General features: G+C 45.1%; 1 protein-coding gene across 2 annotated transcripts in view; it reads right to left on the minus strand.

The window, feature by feature from the left end:
* The window catches only part of LDHD (lactate dehydrogenase D), a 205408-nt gene that overhangs the window by 172496 nt on the left and 8750 nt on the right, over positions 1-24162 (minus strand). For both annotated transcript variants that reach the window (XM_083165381.1, XM_083165382.1), the window contains exon 3: positions 8498-8639. In XM_083165381.1, coding sequence (XP_083021507.1) covers positions 8498-8639 — 142 coding nt within the window. The remainder of the gene's footprint in view (positions 1-8497; positions 8640-24162) is intronic.

Consider the following 24162-nt stretch of genomic DNA (forward strand, 5'->3'; position numbering starts at 1 on the left):
ATCCTACCATGGGCAAAAAATCGTCAAAAACCCTTCCAAATGTCTTCCCCTCCATCTCAGGTCCTATTTTCTGCTGACAATGCTTCTAGTGAGACCCCATCTATCTCCCCCCAAACACCCTACACCGGAGGAGAATGCTAAAGTGACAATTCAGATGCTGATGCCGTTGCATTGATAAAAATGTTGAAGATCTGAAGAGGCCTCACTTCAATTACTTCGATTCCAATACCGCTAGAATAGTTGCGGTGGAGCAGAGGGTCAGCGACAATGAAAACGCTGTACATAACATGCAGAGGTTGCTAGAATGTAAAGAACAAACAATAAACACCTTATCTGCGAAAATAGATGATATGGAGAACAGGGATATAAGATGGAACTTATGCTTTATTGGTATCCCTGAGTCAATTAAGGGTCCACAATTGAATGAATATATTAGTGTCCTTATAGCTAGGGCACTGTGGGTATACGATGTGTCAGCAATCTCCCAAATTGAGAGGGCACACAGGTTAGGGCCCTATAGACGAGATCAGGCTCCCAGACCAAGGCCCACAATTGCCAAATTTGTAGACTATAAGACCAAAGAGAAGTTCCTGTAAGCATACAGAATTTCCCAACCCCTCATGGTAGAAGATCAAAAGATCCTAATATTACAGAAATTTTTCCACCCTAGTTTCCCAAAAGTGGAAAGAATTCTCCGGAATATGTAAAATGCTGGTGGAAAAAAATAAACCCTTAGCTTTAATGTACCCAGCAAAGCTGAGAATTGTGGATAATGGCCATACACTGTTCTTCACGGACCCGAAAGAGGCAAGGGAATTTATAGAAAAGGTTCCCCCTCATTCTCTAGATAGACAACACGAATGATACTTTCGAGAGTTTCAGGGGCTGCAGCATTGTGTAATACCCTGCTAAGTGATGTATTACTTGTGACTCTGAAGTGTGGTACAACGCATTTGATTACAAGGATGATCTTTCCCAGCAGTCTTTGCAGCTGTACAAAAGGTCAGGAGCATGTCAGATGACCAGTGGCAGTTGGTGATGGTTGGGGAGGACAGTGAGGATGGAGAAAAAAAGGAGCTGCGCTGCTGAGGTGCTGACTGACAAAATGGCTGTGTCAGCATTACATCATGATAGTGACTAGGACTCCTCTGTGAGAGGTGTGGAGGAGATGTCAGGAGGCTGGATGATTGTGCCCAGGATAAGACTGAACAAGACCCAGCAGTAGGAAGGTACAGGGAGAAAGTGTATTAGAGAGCACCAGAGGAAGGTGACAGTGGCCCAATATACTGTCTCCAAGATGACAGCCTGTGGTTAAGAAAGCTGACTTTAGTGAAAGATATTATTATAGTGCAGAAATACTCAGGAGCATCCAGAACTTTATTGCTGATAAAAACTAATGGAAGGTATCTTTATACATGCAGTGAGACATCACACAGACACTGTGCCATTGTCAGGCAAGATCCACTAAGATACGACTTCAGTGATAGTCTCTGCACAATTACAGCTAATTATAAATGAAAAGTAGAATAAACAGACTAAAACAATGCAAGTTGGAGAATTTTGGAGACAAATACAATTGGACAGTACATTACAATATTGCTGAGTATTCTAGCCAGTCTTCTAAGAATTAACATGGATTTTAATGAAGTATCTTCACAAGGGACCAGCACCAGACAAGGGAGAACAGTAATGTCTCTTAGCCAATGGATTTTAGCCATATATTAATTTACCAAATGCAACAGCATTGAAAGGAGTGATCTGTGCATCATTTAAGACTGGCCAGTGAAGATTCACAGGACTAGACTTTGGGGCATAGTATATAAATTTGATGAACGATAGTTATATATGTTATGTATATTTGCAGTTGTTTTTTTGCAAGATGTTGCTTATTTTCTATTCCTAGCAAAAGGTTTCTCAATTTCAGTTGTATCCTTACTATAGTAATGTAATTTTTTTAGCAACATTAGTAATTTGTTATGTAACATATTGTAAGAGAAAGACCGATTACTTTCAAGTACAGTCATTTGCTTAAAGTGTATCTTACATAAAGTCATACTTTACTGTTAGTTCCAGTGTAATAAAATAGACTACATTTTTTATTATCGGTCATATACTTTTGGGAACCACTGGCCTCTCTGCTTGGGTAGGGGAAATCCATAACCGAACAGAACAGGGGAGCAATCCACACCTCTTGATACGCTAACGATACATACAGGTGTTACAATTGGCCTTAAGGTGCCCATAGACGGTCCGTTTAACGGATCCGTTCGGCACTTAATTAGCACACATCGCATCGCATTGCATGCCTTGTGCATGCAGTGTGCATGCAATGCCATCCGATGAGATGTGTAGCTAGTACAAAAAGTATGTGCAGCACATACTTTTTGTACTGTACGATGAGATGCGCGGGAGCGCGCATCTCATAGTATAGAACGGACGGTCCGGGAACGGACCGTCTATGGGCACCTTTAGTTAGGCTCAAAACTAGAGGCGGAGGGAGGGACCAGCTAGGTGGAACAATGTTAACACGGTTTTATGTTTGGTCTATAGAGGTCCATGCATTGTCTTTACTAATTCATCTAATTTGCCTAAGGTTATAAAGAACTCTTTACTATGCCTAGGATAATTCTAATCGCCACCTCTTACTGGAGTCATTATGTTTGAGGCCAAGGGTGTTATAGTTACTTGTTTGACTTTGTTAGGTTCACTGTCCAACACTACTGCCTGTTATTGCTAACTTTTATATAGTCGCTTTAATACACAAATAGCTTGTTATACATAGAGAGGCTAAAGGCCCACTACCCCCAACTTTCCCTTTAACGTTCTTATATTTCCTTGACCATTCTCTTATAACAGTTTCTTATATAGCGCATACATTTTCCGCAGCGCTTTACAGAGAATATTTGAACATTCACATCAGTCCCTGCCCCAGTGAAGCTTACAATCTATATTGCCTACCACATATACACGCACACAGACATTCTAGGGATAATTTTGTTGGGAGCCAATTAGCCTACCAGTATATTTTTGGATTGTTGGAGGAAACCGGATTACCCGGAGGAAAGCCACACAAGTATGGGAAGAATATACAAACTCCGCACAGTTAGGGTAATGGGAATCTTATGCTTCATGTCTCGCATGTGTCAGAGCAGCTTTCCCCCTTTGGCGTCAATCCATGTCTGCACGGCTGAATAAGAGTGATTTGCCCCCGATACCCCCTCATCTAAATCTAATTTTGTGGAACATGGCTGGTTTGAACACCCCTATCAAACGAAAAAAAGGTACTTACTGTACTCATATGAAAAGGCTTAGGGCAGTATTCAATGTTTCCAATTCACTGGTTTTTTTTTTGGCGAATCGGGCTATTTTCACTCCTTGCGGTGAATCTTTTCCACTGAAAATCTGATTCACCCTATTCAATGCCGGCCAGTTCTCCGTTTCATGCTCGCTGCAATTCGCTGGTGTATTTCAATGGGGTTTTTAGCCAACAGTGTATTCAATGCTAGGATGGAGAACTGCTTTCAGCATGATTTTCGCCATGATTTGGTGTTAAAAAAAATCAGTAATTTTGTTCTTGTTGCACATGAATATATATTTAATTTTTAATTTTTTTGTAATTTTTTTTTTACACATTCGCCATCAGGGGGCAGGGAGCCGCTCATTAAATATTCACTTCACACTAGTCCCACTCATTGTACATGCACAAGCGGGACCAGTGCAGCGGCTCCCTACCCGCGTCCCCTGCCAGCTCTCTGGGGGGTGGGGGGCAGCTTTTGCTGCCTGTGTCCCCGGGAGCCCCCCTTCTTCCCAGCGGGTCTTAAATGCACTGTGATACAAAAAGTCCACAGAAATTGGCGTGGAGGCGACTTAGTAAAAGAACTTAAAAAAACTGAAACAAAATGGATTTTCGACATGAAGACACTTGAACCCTCAGGCCTCAATATTGATATTGAATTAAATGCGTTTTTATAGAGTGGTAACTTTCTCCTAATTTTTATTCTGATTTTTCATCTATTTTTCCAAATTTTTATTTCTTGTCTTCAAATAAATGAAGCATAACAGCTTTTTCTTGTGAATAACAGAATAACATGTGGTTCCCACCACTTTTTAAACACTTCCTGGACATCACTTCTGGTTTTACTAATAAAGTTTTGCTCTATAAATAGACAACGCTGGTTACTTAGCCATATTCCTTGAAAAAGTGCGCAGGTCGCACGAAACGTGTTGGACAGCCAAGAAGAAGACCCAGCTGAACCCTGATACCCATTCCCCCAAACTCTATTTGTCTACTCCGTCCACCGGCACCGCTTCCTGACTACTTCCGGCTACTTCCGGTCCGTACGGCACACAGCGGGCAGCGCTACTAACATCTGAAGCGCTGGGAGCCTTCCATTCCATCGGGCAACACGGCTAGCGCTAACAGTGTCTGCGCTACAAGAAGACCTTCTCCGCTACAGCATCAGCCAGTCAGAGCTGATCCACGCACGGAGCAGCAGCCGCACCATCGTATCGGCACTTGCGTGTACCATCACAGCCAAGAAGAAGACATTGAGGACAGGGTAAGATAGGGACAGATAACAGCTGGCTACTTCTATCCTATACACATTGTCCCCAAAAGGGTGTAAACATTATACTAATTAAATTCTTTTACAGGTACCACTCTTAACTTAAATCTTATCCCACTTTCCACACCTTCTGTGGCAGGCAGGGAGGCTTCCATCTCCCTGCCTGCCACTGTCCTCCGGCTCCCTAGGGCATTCGCAATGAACCCTGCGGCGTTGAATAGGGTGACAGGGAGGGCTGGCAGCGAATGCTCCAGCCCACACAAACGTGGAGAATGTGCAGCGAATCCTAAACTGGATTCGCTGGACATGCCGACAAAACCCATTGAATACTGCCCTTAGACCGGATATTGCTGTGCTGCAGGAGACCCACTGGCTACATAATAATTCGGGACTTAAGGCCGATGGATTGAAGAGAAAAAAAGGAAAGGGTGTCACTGTGTGGTGCACAGAAGGTGAATTTCACATAAAATGTAACCTTTATTGATTTCTTTATAAAATGTTGCGAAATATTGACATAAAATATACACAAATTGACACGGACAAACGTATTAAAAAGGATACTCGATCCTCACACAGAGGTTCCCCCGCTGCACGATCTCCCTGAAATAAGTTGGTTCTTCTTAAACAGCACACGCTACTCAAAATCTCTAAAACATTATATTATATTATATATATATATATACACACACACATACGCAGACAAGGGTCTGGCACTCCTCCGCCAACAGGTGGTGGCTAATAGATGTATTTGCCCGGGTGCACGCACTCGAAACACAGCGTGCTCCAATATACAAGTAAGTAGATGTGTCACTCCTGGGGCTTCACCAAAATGAATTTTAATGGCGTTTGTCAACGGCGTTTCGAGACACTTCCCGTTATCAGGACAATTACCATAGTGAGAATAAACAGACATTATATACATACCGGCGGGTGTAGGCTCCCCCTCCATCTGGCGGTTCTCCGTTCCGTTCCCCGCCTCAACTTCCGGATCTGAGTCAGGAAGTGACGCGTTCCTGGCCTATAGCTAATACAGATAGAGAACTAAAAGGCTTATTCCAGAGAAAGTTAATGCCCAGCTACAAAAGGGGTCCCAATATCAGGGATTTAGTGGTGAAAATGGACATTAGGGACAAACCTAAAAAACACACTGACCACTTTCTCATAAGAAAACCAGGATGCTATTGGTGTTTGGAGTGTGCCACCTGTAGCTATTTGATCACAGGAGATCAATTCACGCACCCCCACACTGGCTCCCCTTTAAAAATCAAATACCCCCTTACATGTAGCTCCAGGTACGTGGTTTACTTGCTGGACCTTGTTTGCGAAGCGTACGCAGACCATTGTACCCACAGTGTGTGCATCCCCCCTGCTCCCCTCCCCCCATGAATGTATTTTGATTTCTGTTTAGCTTATAACGGCAGCGCTACCCACGGACGCCAGTCGACACTGGGCCCGTGTTGACAGAGCAGCGGTGTGTGGCGCCTATCACCGTCTGATCTCTGGTACCTGAGCGGCAAGTTGTCGGGGGTGTTATACGTGTACACCACGATCCCTGCTTAACACTGCATAGCGGTCGCGGCTGACGATCTCCCACTGAGCGGCAGGTGATCAGCATCGGAAACACAGTCCGTATGCTGCACCTGACTGACTCGGGGGAAGTAGTCTGAGCCGGTACACATCCCTCGTCCACAAATTGGGGCTGTGGAACAGTACACACTGCCAGATATTGTACCAATCCATTGTGCCTGCTCACGTCACTGCAAACCCCTCATTAAATCTCCACTGATGATAAACCACAAATCATTATTGTTCATGAGGAGGCTGCAGCCAAAATGCATACATACTTACATATATATATATATATATATATATATATATATATACGCAGTGTGAGCCGGCACTCCCAGGTGGATGATGCTGTAGATACTGACCCGGTGCCCTCGAGCATGGACTGGTTTGTCCTGGTATAGGGTCAATAATCAGGCGGCACTCTCGGATTTGTAGCAAATTGTGAAAAAGGATGAATAAATAGTTTTTCACGATTTGCTACAAATCCGAGAGTGACGCCTGATTATTGACCCTATATATATATATATATATATATATATATATATATATATATATATATATATATATATGTTTTAGAGACTTTAAGTAGCGTGTGCTGTTTAAGAAGAACCAACTTATTTCAGGGAGATAGTGCAGCGGGGGAACCCCTGTGTGAGGATCGAGTATCCTTTTTAATACGTTTGTCCGTGTCAATTTGTATATATTTTATGTCAATATTTCACAACATTTGGTACTTGTGTATTTTGGCGGCGCCCATCGCATCGCATACCATAACACATGCGATGGTATGCGATGCGACACGATATCGTACGATAGTGCACGATGGCATACAATTTTGAAATTGTATGCCATTGTACATGGCATACGATGCCATAGGATGCGATGCGATGCGATTAAACATTGTATAAGCACCCTAATGGGTGCTTATACTATGTTAAGCACCCAAATGGGTGCTTACAATGTTAAATGCACCCCCACGCCACCCCCCACTATAAACGTGAACCCGAAGCGTGGCGAGCGCAGCGAGCCCGCGAGGGGCGGCGGTACGCGTCCTACGACCTTTTCATACCCCCACTATCCACGTCGGCGTGGAGTTGAGAATAGAATAGTGTGGCGAGCGCAGCGAGCCACCGAGCCCGAAGCGTGGCGAGCGCAGCGAGCCCCGCGAGGGGACGCGGATACCTTCACAGGTAAACGCGTCCCCTCGCGGGCTTCACAGGTGTCCGCGTCGCCACGGACACCTGTGAAGCCCGCGAGGGGACGCGTATAACTGTGAAGGTATCCGCGTCCCCTCGCGGGGCTCGCTGCGCTCGCCACACTATTCTATTCTCAACTCCACGCCGACGTGGATAGTGGGGGTATGAAAAGGTCGTAGGACGCGTACCGCCGCCCCTCGCGGGCTCGCTGCGCTCGCCACGCTTCGGGTTCACGTTTATAGTGGGGGGTGGCGTGGGGGTGCATTTAACATTGTTAGCACCCATTTGGGTGCTCAAAAGCACCCTTTAGGGTGCTTATACGATTTTTGGTCGTATAGGGGGTCAAAATCGCATCGCATCGCATGCCATCGGGTGCATGGCATACGATGCGATGCGATCTGTTCGTCGTACGACGGACATCGGGGGCGCCGCCAAAATACACAAGTACCCAACATTTTATAAAGAAATCAATAAAGGTTAAATTTTATGTGAAATTCACCTCCTGTGCACCACACAGTGACACCCTTTCCTTTTTTCTCTTTAATTGCCTTGTATTGTGTCCGTGGTAGCACCCCCTACCGTAATTAATTACAGTGATTATCCTATTACAGGGGTTTCCTATCATATTTAATCAATACACCTTCAGTGCGACTGGCACATCTCCGTTTTTTGTGTAGGCCGATGGATTGGTGAGTGCTTCTCAGCCTCATATCGAACAAAATCTAGAGGGGTAGCTATCCTATTTATATACAGTCTGTGATACGACAATATATTTTTAACCAAACAAAGTAAAGCAGAACCATAAAACAAAGCTTTAACATACAGCTGTTTGAATACATTTCTTCAGATATACTGTATATAAATGTGATTGTGTTCTGAGGCTTATGTGGAGGCACTGACATTTGATAAGGTACATTCTACAACAGGAGATCAAGGGTGGGTAGCTTTTAGACATCAAATCAATTGGTAACCTAGAGTCTCTCTATGGGGGAGGGTGTTTATATATATATATATATATATATATATATATATATATATATATATATATATATATATATTTATATTACACACTAACCAAGGTTGAACTCGATGGACGCATATCTTTTTTTGGCCTTAACTACTACAGTATGTATAGGTAAGTACACATCTCTATATAGGTATACATACCTTTAGCGCAGTGACTCCTCCTTCCAAGCCTGTCCCTGTGCCAAACGGAATGATGGGAACGTTGTGTGCATAACACAGTGCTGCCATCTTGCGGACATGCTCCACCTCCTGTGGCCAAACCACAACATCAGGTGGCGGACAGCTAACAAAGAGAGATATAGAATAGATATGTCAGTGCCAGTTACTATGTCCATACAGCAGGGGGCAGGAATCTTGTTACAGGAAGGCTGCAATGACGTAAAGTTTAAAGGTGCCAACACACCAAAATTATTTGTTTCTGATCGATCGGCCGACCAGATAGACCGATTTTAATGATTTTTTGCGCAAATCAGCCGATCTCGATCGGATACGCTCTCCCATGGATCTTTTGCTACATCTTCTGAACTTACATGCTGCATGAAAGTCTTGGGGATGGATTTGGGGCACGGCTCCCCTTGGGTTGGTGTGGCTGAGTTGCTTTCGGGGTGGCACACCCTAACATTTATTTAGCACTATTTATTTTCCACTAATATTATACTTTCTAGCACTTCACTTTTTAACGACTAGCTTCTGCTTCTTTCTTATTAATACACTTATAGCTTAGTTTTTCACTTGAGTGCTGCCCTGGGGTGACCGGCTTATGCCGGCCTTTTTGGGGTTCCGTTCCCCAGATTCAAACTAAATATTAGTGACCCACCAGAAATGTGGTCACCGTGAAGCTGGTTGGTGGGCGAATATTTCTTGGCCACTTAATATACCAACAACCTCTATTATTGATTAATAATATAGAGTGTGCATCTGCACCATGTGTTTTTCTTTGCAGAACTACATGTCCCAGCATAATAGCACCTCATGTATATAGGGTGTGCATTCTAAGACCACCCCACCATAATGCTGCATGGAAGATCAGAAGATTTAGCAAAAGATCCATAGGAACGCACTTGGCATCTTACGATAAATCTTTGGTAAAGATGTGTGCTTGCCCGAAATCTTTTGTCCAGGAAGGAAAAGGCTAATTTATGTACATATCTAAAGATTGCAGATCTTTGTAGTGTGTGGGCATCTAGAGGCAGGCAGAGACAGGCAAGAACTGGCAGAGACAGAAAAGCCGGCAGAGACAGATAAACAGACTAGGAGGGTAATTAGATGATGACTTCCTATATGATAGCTCCCCACTTTAGGAGGGTGATTAGCAGAATATTTCCAATATGACAGTGTCCCACGCTAGGAGGGTAATGAGCAGGTGACTTCCTAAGTGACACTGTCCCAAGCTAGGAGGGTAATTTGCAGGTGACGCCGGGGCGTCAGTGACCAAGCCCCGGCGAAACACGTGTCTTTGTGATGCGCAGGATACACCTCCCTCCCCCGGCTGACTCTGTGACCAGCGGCTGTAACATTCAGAGGTCCGCACACCGTCCTCCTAATCACGGAGAACCTGGTACATAACTTCAGTCAGGTAACGGGCTCTGCCCGAGCTCCCTCTGTCTCCCCCTGCGTTTGCTTCAACCAACTTACAGAGTGCATATCGCCATAAACCACATCGAACAAATCACCGCTAATTAACCATAGCGGCGCAGACCGCTAATGTTTCTTTTTTCCTCTCCTTATTTTGACAATTTTTCCTGTCTATCAGCAACATGTTTGTAGTAGAGAACGGTTTCTAAGGCATATCTGATAGCTTACAGCAGTGTCTAATTCCCTGACTTATCTGCAACAGGTGATATTTGATGATTTCAATGCCGAGTCTGGCTGTATAAAAATGTGAGTTAGGTTGTGCTGCATTTTGTAAACGCATTTTAATTATCTGTACCAGCATTGCTTATCAACCCCTGGGTGAACTGGGTGTTCAGACTACCACCACACTGACACCCAGAACGCTATCCGAATTTAGGACAGAGGGTACATTTTATGTGGAGATATGACTGTAGGCATACAAAAGTGGATTTACTGATCTTGACTATGGCCTTTATTCAGATCTGAGCTCAGTACAAATTTGTTTGGAAAATGGGCAAAACCATGTGCACTGCAGGTGGGGCAGATGTAACATGTGCAGAGAGAGTTAGATTTGTGTGAGTTATATTGTATCTATGCAGGGTAAATACTGGCTGCATTATTTTTACACTGCAAATTAGATTTCAGTTTCAACAAACCCCACCCAAATCTAACTCTCTCTGCACCTGTTACATCTGCCTCACCGGCAGTGCACATGGTTTTGCCCATTTTCCAAACAAATTTGTACTGCAATCAGATCTGAATAAGGGCCTATATCTGTTGAATAAACCGGTGACTCACTGCCTCTAGCTATATCTTCCTATTTTTTCCAATTTCCATTCTAAGGGAGGTCTGCTTTGTTTTCTCCCTCTCATCCACCACCTGATACTGAGTATGATGATGGACAGCAGAGGAGGGGACACTGCCTAATATTAACCCTATCTATCTTTATTTTCTATCTCTCGCTCTATCACTAAAGGCTCTCTCATTTGTCAAACATTGGGATGTTTTTCCCTGCAATGCTGCCAGGGGTAACAGGGAAACACCAATTAATTTGGTAAACAACAGAAGCTGACTGCAGCTCACTTCCACTCAGTTTTGCTCTCTCATCTCTGAGCAATACAGCCATACCACACTGGATCGCCTGAAACCATCTGAACTCAGAAGCTAAGCAGTGAAGGGCCAGATCAGTACCTATGCGGGAGACCCCGATTTCCCATAGAGAACAATGTTAAATGCCTCAATTTACCCAAATCATCATAGGGAACAATGGTAAATGGCCCAGAAACCCCCAAAAACACCCCTGAACAGTGAAATGGCCCCCCAAAATTAGTTAACGCCACCCCACGATCAACGTGAACCCGAAGCGTGGCGAGCGCAGCGAGCCCGCGAGGGGCGGCGGTACGTGTCCTCCGACCTTTTCATACCCCCACTATCCACGTTGGCGTGGAGTTGAGAATAGAATAGTGTGGCGAGCGCAGCGAGCCACCGAGCCCGTAGCGTGACGAGCGCAGCGAACCCCGCGTGGGGACGCGGATACCTTCACAGGTAAACGCGTCCCTTCGCGGGCTTCACAGGTATCCGCGTGCGCTCGCCACACTATTCTATTCTCAACTCCACGTGGATAGTGGGGGTATGAAAAGGTTGGAGGACGCTTACCGCTGCGCTCGCCACGCTTCGGGTTCACGTTGATCGTGGGGTGGCGTTAACAAATTTTGGGGGGCCATTTCACTGTTCAGGGGTGTTTTTGGGGGTTTCTGGGCCATTTACCATTGTTCCCTATGATGATTTGGGTAAATTGAGGCATTTAACATTGTTCCCTATGGGAAATCGGGGGCATCGCGTCGGTCGCATCGCATGCGATTTTTTTGCCCGCATGCGATGCGACCAACGCGATTTTTTTACCTGCGATGCCCAAGATCATGATCGGTGTGGCCGTGCTAGGAAACAAGTACCAAATAAAGCAGTCAGTATTTTCCCTGCACAGAAACAAAATAACTCACCCATATCTAATTCTATCTGCACCTGTTACATCTGCCCCCCTGCAGTACACATGGTCCATCTGAGAAGGAATATGCCACTTAGAGAGAACTACAATAAGGCCCCTAATGTAAACTGTCTGAACATTTGTGACTAATTTGGCAGTCTTATATGCAATGGTTACAGGAGAGACAGTCTAAACATTTTCGCCTCGATTGAATTGAATCATTTAATTGTATGTCATTATATTCCGTACCCTGAGAACGCGTGGAATATAAAACTGATTGCAATTGTTTTCTATATGTATTTGAAATGTACCCATTTTCTTTGTATGTATCTTATAATCTTTTAGCTACCTAATAAAGGTTAAGTCTTAATTTCTACTTTATCTCAACTATCGTCTATTTCATAAGTGTGCCCCAAAAACCCTATAGTGTTCTCTGTAGTCACTCTTAGACTTTTTTTCTCTACTTCTTATGTGAACCTGTCACACGCTAGGAGGTTAATTAGCAGGTGACTTCCTATGTGACACTCTCCCATGCTAGAACGGTAATTAGCAGGTAACATCCTATGTGACACTGTCCAACGCAAGGAGGGTAATTAGCAGGTGACTTCCTATGTGACACTGTCAAATGCTAGGAGGGTAATTAGCAGGTGACTTTCTATGTGACACTGTCCAACGCTAAGAGGGTAATTAGGTAATAAGAAGGTGGCTTCTTATGTGAACCTGTCACACGCTAGGAGGTTAATTAGCAGGTGACTTCCTATGTGACACTCTCCCATGCTAGAACGGTAATTAGCAGGTAACATCCTATGTGACACTGTCCCACGCAAGGCGGGTAATTAGCAGATGACTTCCTATGTGACAATGTCCAACGCTAGGAGGGTAATTAGCTGGTGACTTTCTATGAGACACTGTCCCACGCTAGGAGGGTGGTTAGCAGGTGACTTCCTATGTGACGGTGTCCCACGCTAGGAGGGTAATTAGAAGGTGACTTCTTATGTGATGGAAAGAAGAGAGAAAGAAAGTCCTATAGATTGGGTGCACCTAACAGTATTAAAATTTAACTTTTAATAGACAATCATAAAATAACTGCGAAATATGTTAAAACATAGAGGGAACAAACAACAATAATAATAGGAAATTACAGATAATTAAAATGAAGGTGGCAAGCAGATTGCTCTCTCATATACACTTATATAGTCTTAATTGGTTGGTGTGTAGTGCGTTATCGGGCAGGATTGGGGTTTTCACATAAATTAATTATTTTATTATCCTGATGATGCCCACATATCAGGTACTTCAATACTGCTGCATTCGGTATAGTAGCCTAGTAACTGACTAATTTCCCATTACCCAGAGAATTATCTTACTGGGATATGTATCAGGGGTCAGCACTAGACACCGTATAGCGTGGCTGGCAATCATCCACTGCAATCCCGCATGTGGAGTGTTACCTTAGCCTGCAGATAACCGGCTAACCGTCACTCACTGCTTGTGCTTATATTTGCACCAGCGGTACAGATGCCAGTATATGTTTCATTACAATCGTGACCACCAATGGTTCAGCTTATATCTAGATCTTCTGGCAACTGCGTTAGAACGATATGCGCAGTGCTCACAGATCATTAGAGGGCTGACTGGTTGGAGTCAATTCCAGCATCTATAGGCAGAGCTGCGGTGGACGGCCGCCCGTCCTACGTCAGTGCCTTGTAATGAAGCTCAATGGCTGGGCACGTCAGTGGTTGGGTGGTGCCGGTGAATGTACCTGATGATATCCACTACCCTTACAAGGGCTGTGGGATAACGTCACAAACACACATTCGTAAATGCATCCTAATATGAAAAATAATAATAAAGTGAGAGAGAGCTGTATCTGCTTGCGCACCGCTAGCCGGCACGCGCTTCGCAGGTCAGCTTCTTCAGGGCCAGACTTCTTATGTGACACTGTCCAACGCTAGGAGGGTAATTAGCAGGTGACTTCGGTTCTTGTGTACTATCACGGTGCCCATCGCATCGCAGACCATATCGCATGCGATGCGATATCGGCCGATGTTTTACAATGGCATACAAATTTAAAATTGTATGCCATTGTATATGGCATACAATGCGATGGGATGCAATTATAAATTGTAGAAGCACCCAAAGCTTGGCGAGCGCAGCGAGCCCGCGAGGGGCGGCGGTACGCGTCCTACGACCTTTTCATACCCCCACTATCCACATCGGCGTGGAGTTGATGTTATAAAGTGTGGCGAGCGCAGCGAGCCACCGAGCCCAAAGTGTGGCGAGCCCCGCGAGGGAACGCGGATACCTTCACAGGTATCCGCGTCCCCTCACTGAGCTTGCCACGCTTCGGGCTCGGTGGCTCGCTGAGCTCGCCACTTTATAAAATCAACTCCACGCCGACGTGGATAGTGGGGGTATGAAAAGGTCGTAGGACGCATACCGCTGCGCTCGCCATGCCGCTCGCCATGCTTCGGGTTCACGTTTATACTTGGGGGGTGGTGTGAGGGTGCATTTAAGCATTGTAAGCACCCATTAGGGTGCTTATACAATTTAATATCGTATATGCGTTAAAATCGCATCGCATGCCATCAGGTGTATGGCATGCGATGCGATTAAAAAATCGGGCGACTAATTATCGGGGCGCCGTGCAAGTACCGTGACTTCTTATGTGACACTGTCCCAAGCTAGGAGGGTAATTTGCAGGTAACTTCCTATGTGACACTGTCCCATGCTAGGATGGTAATTAGCAGGAGACTTGCTATGTGATGGCGTCCCAAACTAGGAGGGTAATTAGTAGGTGGTTTCCTATGTGACACTGTTCTACGCTAGGAAGGAAATTAGCAGGTGACTTATTATGTGACACTGTCACACGGTATAAGTGAAATTAGCAGGTGAATTCCTTCCTAACAGTGTCCCAGGCTAGGAGGGTAATTAGAGGGTGACTTCCTATTGGAAGGTGTTCCATGCTAGGAGAGTTATTAGTAGGTTACTTCCTATGTGACAGCGTCCCACTCTAGGAGGGTAATTAGCAGACGACTTACTATGTGACAGAGGCCCACGCTAGGAGGGTAAATATCGGGTGACTTTCTAAATTACAGCATCCCACACTAGGAGGGTAATTGGCAGGTGGGTACTTGTTTCCAAGCACGGCGCCCATCGGGACCCATCGCATACCTTAAGTTAAGGTATGCGATGGGACCCGACCAACGCGATTTCGGGCTATTTTTAGCCTTTCCTGACAATTAGAAAATCGGGTCCATCGCATGCCATTATAATGGCATGCGATGCGACCGACGCGATTTAACATTGAATGCATTGTACTCAATGTTAAATTCCTATGTAAAATCGGGTCCATTGTATGCCATTATAATGGCATACAATGCGACCAATGTGATGGACCCGATTTTACATAGGAAACAATGTTAAATGGCCCACCATACCCGATTTTTGATTGTATACCCACCTTGATGGGTAATTTGTATGTGAAATGCCCCCCTATTGTTAACGCCACCCCACGATGAACGCCAACCCGAAGCATGGCGAGTGCAGCGAGTTCGCGAGGGGCGGCGGTACGCGTCCTCCGACCTTTTTATACCCCCACTAACCACGTCGGCGTGGAGTTGATTCTATAAAGTGTGGCGAGCGCAGTGAACCACCGAGCCCGAAGCGTGGCGAGCCCCGCGAGGGGACGCGGAATACCTGTTAAGTTATGCACGTCTGCTCGCCGACGTGGATAGTGGGGGTATGAAAAGGTCGGAGGACGCGTACCGCCGCCCCTCGCCGGCTCGCTGCGCTCACCACGCTTCGGGTTGGCGTTCATCATGGGGTGGCGTTAACATTTGGGGGGCATTTAACATTGGGACCAATGTAAAATCGGGTCTCAGGGACCAGTTAACATTGGTTCCAATTTAAAAAGCGATTTGGTTGCATGACATGCGATCGACCCGATTTTTTTCGGACCCGATGGATACAATTAAAATCGCTGGCGCCGTGATAGGAAACAAGTACCGGCAGGTGACTGCCTATGGGACACTGTCCTACGCTAGGAGGATAATTTGCAGGTGACTTCCTATGTGATACTGCCCCATCCTAGTAGGGTAATTAGCAGGTAACTGCCTATGTGACACTGTCCCATGCTAGGAGGGTAATTAGCAGGTGACTTCCTATATGACACTGTCCCATGCTAGGAGGGTAAATAGCAGGCGACTTCCTATGTGACACTGTCCCATGCTAGGAGGGTAAATAGCAGGCGACTTCCTATGTGACACTGTCTCAGGCTAGGAGGGTGATTAGCATGTAACTTCCTATGTGACAGCATCCCATGCTAGGAAGGTAATTAGCAGGTGACTTCCTATGTGAACCCTGTCCTACGCTAGGAGGATAATTTGCAGGTGACTTCCTATGTGATACTGCCCTATCCTAGTAGGGTAATTAGCAGGTAACTGCCTATGTGACACTGTCCCACGCTAGGAGGGTAATAAGCAGGTGACTTCCTATGTGACACTGTCCCACGCTAGGAGGGACAGAAGTTTTTCAAATAGTAAACGTATAATTAAGGACAACATAGGGCCACTAACCGATATCAATGGAAAAAGTTTTACGGAGGACAAGAGAAAAGCAGAACTGTTAAATGAGTTCTTCTCATCAGTGTTTACTAAGGGAGAGCAGACTGTGGAACGAACACATACCACAAATGGGATGAACAAGCCGGGCCTCAATATTGAATTCCCTACCGAGGAAATAATATTGAGGCTCAGCAAAATCAAAACAAATAAATCACCTGGGCCAGATGGGATTCATCCTAGGGTACTAATGGAATTAAGGGAGGAATTAGCTTCCCCTCTACATTATATCTTTAACCCCTTCCCGACGTATGACGTATATATACGTCATACGACGGTTGCGGGGGAATCAAGCCAGCTCACGGAGTGAGCTGGCTTGAAAGAGAGCAGGTAATGGCTGTATATTACAGCCAGGCACCTGCTCTCACGGCCACGAGCGGCGAGTTCGCTGATCGTGGCCGTTTAACCCTTTAAGCACCGCGGGCAAAGCGCCCGCAGTGCTTAAATAGCTGATCGGAGGGGGGGCGCCCCCCTCCGGCGCCGATCGGGGCCCCCCGCGGCGAGATCGGAGGGTGCCGATCGGTTGCCATGGCAGCCAGGGGTCTAATGTAGACCCCTGTGCTGGCCATGTCAGCATACCTATTACATCCTGCCTGAGGCAGGATGTAATAGGAAGTGCTGAAAATCACTATGTTCAGCCATAGAGCTCTATGGCTGAACCTAGTACAGGCGATCGCGCCCCCTAGTGGTCAAGTACACTAGGGGGCCTTGTAGTAAAAGTAAAAAAAAAAAAAAAATAAAGTTTAAAAAAAAAATATATTAAAAGTTCAAATCACCCCCCTTTCCCCATTTCACAAATAAAAATAAATAAAAAATAAAAAAAATAAACATATTTGGTATCGCCGTGTTCCTAAAAGTACGATCTATTAAAATATAACATTAGTTATCCCGCACGTTTAAAGGCGTAAACGGAAAAAAATTCCCAACGCCAAAACTACGTTTTTTGGTCGCATCGCCTACCCAAAAAAATGTAACTAAAAGAGATCAGAAAGTCGCACATATCCCATAATGGTATTAATTAAAAAGTACACTTCAGCCCGCAAAAAATGAGCCCTCACCCAGGTCCGTAGGTGGAAAAATAAAAAAGTTATAAGCCGCAGAACATGGCGACGCGACGCAAATTAGAAAAAACGGTATAGTAAATGGTACCATTAAAAAGTACAACTTGTCCCGCAAAAAAAAAGCCCTCATGTGTCTATATAGGCGGAAAATTAAAAAAGTTACGCTTATTTGAACGCGAGGAGGAAAAAAAAAAGAAAAGTTAACAAAAAAGGCCCCGTCGGGAAGGGGTTAAAATTCACTATCATCAGGAAAGGTACCAAAAGACTTGAGAATAGCAGAGGTAGTGCCATTATTCAAAAAAGGAAAAAAGGATGATCCGGCTAATTACAGACCTGTTAGTTTAACATCAATAGTGGGTAAACTATTTGAAGGATTTTTAAGAGATGGTATCAAGGAATATTTAGACCTTCATAGTTTACTCAGTAATAACCAGCATGGGTTTGTGAAAAATCGTTCATGCCAAACTAATCTACTTGGTGTCTATGAAGAGGTTAGCAAAAACATTGATAATGGAAACGCTGTAGATGTGATTTTCCTAGATTTTGCTAAAGCCTTCGACACAGTACCACACAAGATGTTGATAAATAAAATGGAGGACATGGGATTAGGGGCAAATATCTGTAGATGGGTAGGGAATTGGCTGTGTAATAAAGAACAAAGAGTGGCCGTAAACAGTGCTGTATCAAATATGATACCAGTACTAAATGGAGTGCCACAGGGTTCGGTTCTTGGGCCCATTTTGTTTAACATTTTTTATTAACGATATTGGGATGGGGTTACTCAGCAATGTATCCATCTTTGCGGATGAAACAAAACTGAGCAGAGTTATCAAATCATCAGAAGATGTCACCACGCTTCAAAATGATCATGACAATCTAGATGAGTGGGCAAGAAAGTGGAAGATGAGGTTCAATGTGAACAAATGCAAGGTCATGCACCTTGGGAGACATAACCATTGTGCTAGTTATAACCTAAGCAGGGATGAATTGGGTAAATCAGTACTTGAAAAGGATCTAGGAGTCCAAATAGACAACAAACTGGGGTGTAGTGCTCAATGTAATATAGCAACAAAAAAGGCCAACAAAATTCTCGCAAGTATTAAAAGGGGCATGGAAACTAGGGACTCAAAAGTAATTATGCCTCTGTACAAATCATCGTTTAGACCACACCTCGAATACGCAGTGCAGTACTGGGCCCCGCACTATAAAAAGGACATCATAGAATTAGAAAAAATCCAAAGAAGAGCAACAAAGCTTATTAGGGGAATGGAGAATTTAAGATATGAGGAAAGATTAAACAATTTTTGACTATTTACACTAGAGAAAAGACGTTTAAGGGGGGATATGCTCAACATGTATAACTATATTAGGGGCCAATATAAGGAACTGTCAAACACCCTTTTTTCTACTAGAGAGGAATCTAGGACGCGAGGGCACAAGTTTAGATAAGAAGAAAAAAGATTTTGTTCATTTAGAAGAAAGAATTTCTTTACAGTCAGAGCAGTCAAACTTTGGAACTCTCTTCCAGAAGAAGTGGTGTCGGCAGACACTATAAATACGTTTAAAATAAGGTTGGTGCGACAAGAACACTGGAGTAGTGTTTGAGGGCAGGTATATTTGTCCCAGGTTCTTGTCCTACACCTTTTAGAAACAGGTGTTTTGCCTCAGAGGGCTAATCAGCAAGCAAGCTGTAAAAAGGCTGCCAGAGTGAACAGTGTGAGAGGATTGCCTGGGAGATTGCAGAGTCTCTGTGTGAGAAGCAAACCTGCCTTTTACAAGTGAGCCACCCAGTGTTGACTGGGAAACTTTGTATTTTTCTTTAGTGACAGTTAGGAGCACCCTGTGTATAGTTAGTGCCGGACAGGTATTTTCTTTTTATGTTTATTTTGTTTTCTGCTGAAATAAAACTGGTTTGCGGCCAGTTGTACCACAAAGACTGGACTGGTGTGATTACTCAGCTGCTGTTGGCTGCCTTCTACCCCAGGAAAAGGCAACCAAATTCCCCTACAGTGTTACAACTTGGTGGAGAATGCGAGCACTCCGTTCTGTGCATAAGTGAGAGCTGCAGCTGTGTGAAAACAGTGGTTTATGCAGATACAGCCCAGTGTGAAGTTGCTGACAATTGCCTGCGGATTTTATATATGTCATGGGTAAAAGCAGCTACAAAGCCACCTGAAAAATCTGTTTACATGGAGGAACTGCTTAAAGCCTTGCTGCAAGCTACAGCGGTACAGCGGGAGGCCACAGCAGCTCAGCAGGAGGCCACCAAGCTGCAACAGGTGGCCATTGAGGAAAATAGGAGAGAGCAGCAGGTGGCAATGGATGAACTTTGCAGGCAACAGCATCAGGATAGAGAGGCCTTAACCGAAGTGGTGCGAAGCCTGGCAACACGGACCGGTGATGTGGCCGTCAGTGCTCCAGCCAGCTCTAGTTCTATCCGGGCCAGTCACTTCCTGCAGAAAATGACAGAGACTGATGATGTGGAGGCCTATCTGACCACGTTTGAAAGGACTGCTGAGCGTGAGAACTGGCCGGAAGCACAATGGGCCAGTCTGCTAGCACCTTTTCTCTCGGGTGAGCCCCAAAAAGCATACTTTGATTTAAGCCCTGCAGGTGCTCGGGACTATGACAAGTTAAAAACTGAGATCCTAACCCGCCTGGAAGTCATACTGTCCGTAAGAGCCCAACGTGTGCACCGCTGGGTATATGCCCTGGAGAAGCCTCCTCGCTCACAGATGCACGACCTTATTCAGCTAACCAAAAAATGGTTACAGCCAGAGACATTAACTGGTCCCCAGATGGTGGAAAGAGTCGTCATGTACCGCTATTTGAGATCCTTGCCTGTGGTCCTGCGCAAGTGGGTGAGCCATGGAAATCCGGATACTGCTGACCGGTTAGTGGACATGGTAGAGAGGTATCTGGCGGCAGAGGAATTACTGATGACCACCCAGCACCCCACAGATCCCCGACAGCGCCCTTCAGTGAAGACTGGGAAAATGTTGCTGGGCGGTTAAGAGAGCGCAAGGCTGGAGAGACTGTAAACAGTGGCCCTGGAGACAGGCCAATGGGACTAGAAAGGTCTATGCTGCCCAAACGGGTTGATAATCGTGTGATTAAATGTTTCAGGTGTGGTATGCCAGGTCATATTATTGCTAATTGCCCAGTTACGCAGGAACCCATGCAATGTGATGCTGCCTTTGAAAAACGCAGAATGTTTTTCTTTGCTAGATTAGCCTGTACTGTGGTGCCTTCTCCTAAACTCGAAAGACAAATGTGTGATGTGTTCTTAGAGGGTAACCGGGTAGAGGCTTTGCTGGACCCAGGAAGTTTGGTTACCCTTGTGAAAGCTGGATTAGTGAATCCCTTAAAGGTCCAGCAAATACCTATTGGGGTTACTTGTATACATGGGGATACCCAACATTATGCCACTGCTGAAGTACATATAGAAACTTGTTGTGGGTCAGCAATTGTGAAAGTAGGACTGGTCCCCTCTATGGTGCATGAGGCCATAATAGGGAGGGATTTTCCTCATTTTTGGAAGCTGTGGGAATTACATTTAGCCACAGATGGGAGAAGTGAAGAGCCAGTAGTTAATGCCAATGATTTTGTGGATGTATGTGGGTCCTTTGAACCTTCTGACCCTTTACCTTTTGCTAGTTTGGCTGGGGAGGGGAGAGATGGAGAGTCCAGTGAGGACCCTCTTGCTGGAAACGGAGAGATAGTAGTACCTGATCTGGAGGTAAAGAAGGATTTGTTTATGTCTGAACAGTTAAAGGACCCTACTTTATTGAAGGCTAGAGAAAATGTTAAGGTTGTTAATGGGGAACCCGTGGTACCAGGTGCCAAGGTTTCTTATCCCCACATGGCTATTTGTAATGAGCTTTTGTACCACGTTCTCAAAAAGGGTGAGGAAGTGGTGGATCAGCTGGTAGTTCCCCAACCTTATAGGAGAACGGTACTAGATTTAGCCCATAGTCATGTTAAAGCAGGACATTTAGGGGCAGAAAAGACCACTGAAAGAGTTTTACAAAGGTTCTTTTGGCCAGGGGTGTATAAAGAAGTGTCTGAATATTGTTCTTCCTGTCCTGAATGCCAGTATCATGCCCCTAGACCTCATTTCAGGAGCCCACTAGTTCCCATGCCTATTATAGAGGTCCCATTTGACAGAATAGCCATGGATCTCGTGGGGCCCTTGTTAAAATCCGCTCTGGGCCATCAGTATATTTTGGTAATAGTGGACTACGCCACTCGATATCCTGAGGCTGTCCCTTTACGCACTATCACAACCAAAGCGATAGCTAGGGAACTGGTGCAGGTTTTCAGTAGAGTGGGAATACCAAAAGAAATTTTGACTGACCAAGGTACTCCATTTATGTCAAGGGTCATGAAAGAATTGTGCAAATTGTTTAAGGTCACCCACCTCAGGACGTCTATCTACCATCCCCAAACTGATGGGTTGGTGGAAAGATTTAATAAAACATTAAAAAGTATGTTGAAAAAGGTTGTTGACAAAGATGGGAAAAACTGGGATTGTTTGTTGCCCTACTTGTTGATGGCCATCAGAGAAGTTCCACAGTCCTCTACTGGGTTTTCTCCATTTGATTTGTTGTATGGTAGACACCCCAGAGGGCTGTTGGACATTGCCAAGGAGACGTGGGAAGGACAACCCACCCCTTATAAAAGCGTTGTTGAACATGTATCACAAATGCAGGATAGGATTGCAACCGTGGTACCTATTGTCAGACAGCACATGGAACAAGCCCAAAGTGCTCAACAGAGGGTATATAACCGGAGTGCCAAGATACGGAAATTTGCTACGGGGGATAGAGTTCTTGTGTTGGTGCCCACTGTGGAAAGCAAGTTCCTAGCTAAATGGCAGGGACCATTTGAAATTTTGGAAAAAGTGAATGAGGTCAATTATAAAGTATACCAACCAGGTAAGAGAAAACCTGAACAAATCTACCATGTTAACTTAATCAAACCCTGGAAAGATAGGTTGTCTCTGTCAGCGGAGCCTTTGGCGTCTTCACCTCGGTTGCTTCCCGCGGTGAAGGTGTCAGAGACATTGTCAGCTGATCAGAACAATCAGGTTAAAGAATTTCTCAACCGAAATAGGGAGATATTTTCAGAGCTGCCTGGCCAAACGACCATAATAAAACATGACATTGTCCCTGATTTATTCCTAATTTTGCAGCCACAGCAGTGCCATTGTCAGACCTTACCAAGGGGAAGCAGTCAAATACGATGAAATGGAACCCTGATGCAGAAAAAGCGTTCCAAGCATTAAAAGTGGCTTTGTGTTCACAACCTGTACTGATAACGCCAGATTTTTCAAAATAATTTGTTGTACAGACAGATGCCTCAGAGGTAGGGATAGGGGCTGTGTTGTCCCAAACCAGAGATGGGGATGAACACCCTATCATCTATTTGAGTAGGAAACTCAATGAGCATGAAAAAAGGTATGCCATTGTGGAAAAGGAGGCTTTGGCCATTAAATGGGCATTAGATACCTTGAGGTATTACCTCTTGGGAAGACAGTTCAGGCTAGTGACAGATCACGCCCCTTTAAAATGGATGCATGTAAACAGAGGTCAGAATGCTCGGGTAACCAGATGGTTTCTAGCATTACAGGATTTCAAGTTTAAGGTCGAACATAGACCAGGTTCCCAGTTGGCCAATGCAGATGCATTGTCACGCACCTTCTGTTTGGGGGCTACAAGTGTTCCGGCCCCTAGGTCGAAACAGGGGAGGGGGATATGTGACAAGAACACTGGAGTAGTGTTTGAGGGCAGGTACTTGTCCTACACCTTTTAGAAACAGGTGTTTTGCCTCACAGAGGGCTAATCAGCAAGCAAGCTGTAAAAAGGCTGCCAGAGTGAACAGTGTGAGAGGATTGCCTGGGAGATTGCAGAGTCTTTGGGGGATATTCAATCTTCAGCTCGCCTGCCGTGACCCAGTCCCGTTCTCGGTCAGCTCGACCGAGAACACGCAGGCGGGATTCAATGTCTCGCCTGCAGCGGGACGAGAAGGGGGCGTGACCGCGAGTTGCGGCCGGGAAGTGACGAGATGCAGCCGGCATCTCGTCACTTCCCGGCTGTTCTCGGCAGAACGAGCCCGACAGCTAGAGATGTCGGGCTCGTTCTGGCAGGAAACCCTGTTCAATGCTGTCGGGGAAGCAAGATTGAATATCCCCCTCTGTGTGAGAAGCAAACCTGCCTTTTACAAGTGAGCCACCCTGTGTTGACTGGGAAACTTTGTATTTTTCTTTAGTGACAGTTAGGAGCACCCTGTGTATAGTTAGTGCCGGACAGGCAAGGTACTTTCTTTTTATATTTATTTTGTTTTCTGCTGAAATAAAACTGGTTGTGGCCAGTTGTACCACAAAGACTGGACTGGTGTGATTACTCAGCTGCTGTTGGCTGCCTTCTACCCCAGGAAAAGGCATCCAAATTCCCCTACAGTGTTACAGTTGGATAAACATTTATTGGTTAAAAACATCCATGGGTATGCAAAAGTAACATAATC

This window comes from Crinia signifera, chromosome 11 (genome assembly GCF_055691185.1).
Source record: "Crinia signifera chromosome 11, ASM5569118v1, whole genome shotgun sequence".
Lineage (NCBI taxonomy): Eukaryota > Metazoa > Chordata > Amphibia > Anura > Myobatrachidae > Crinia > Crinia signifera.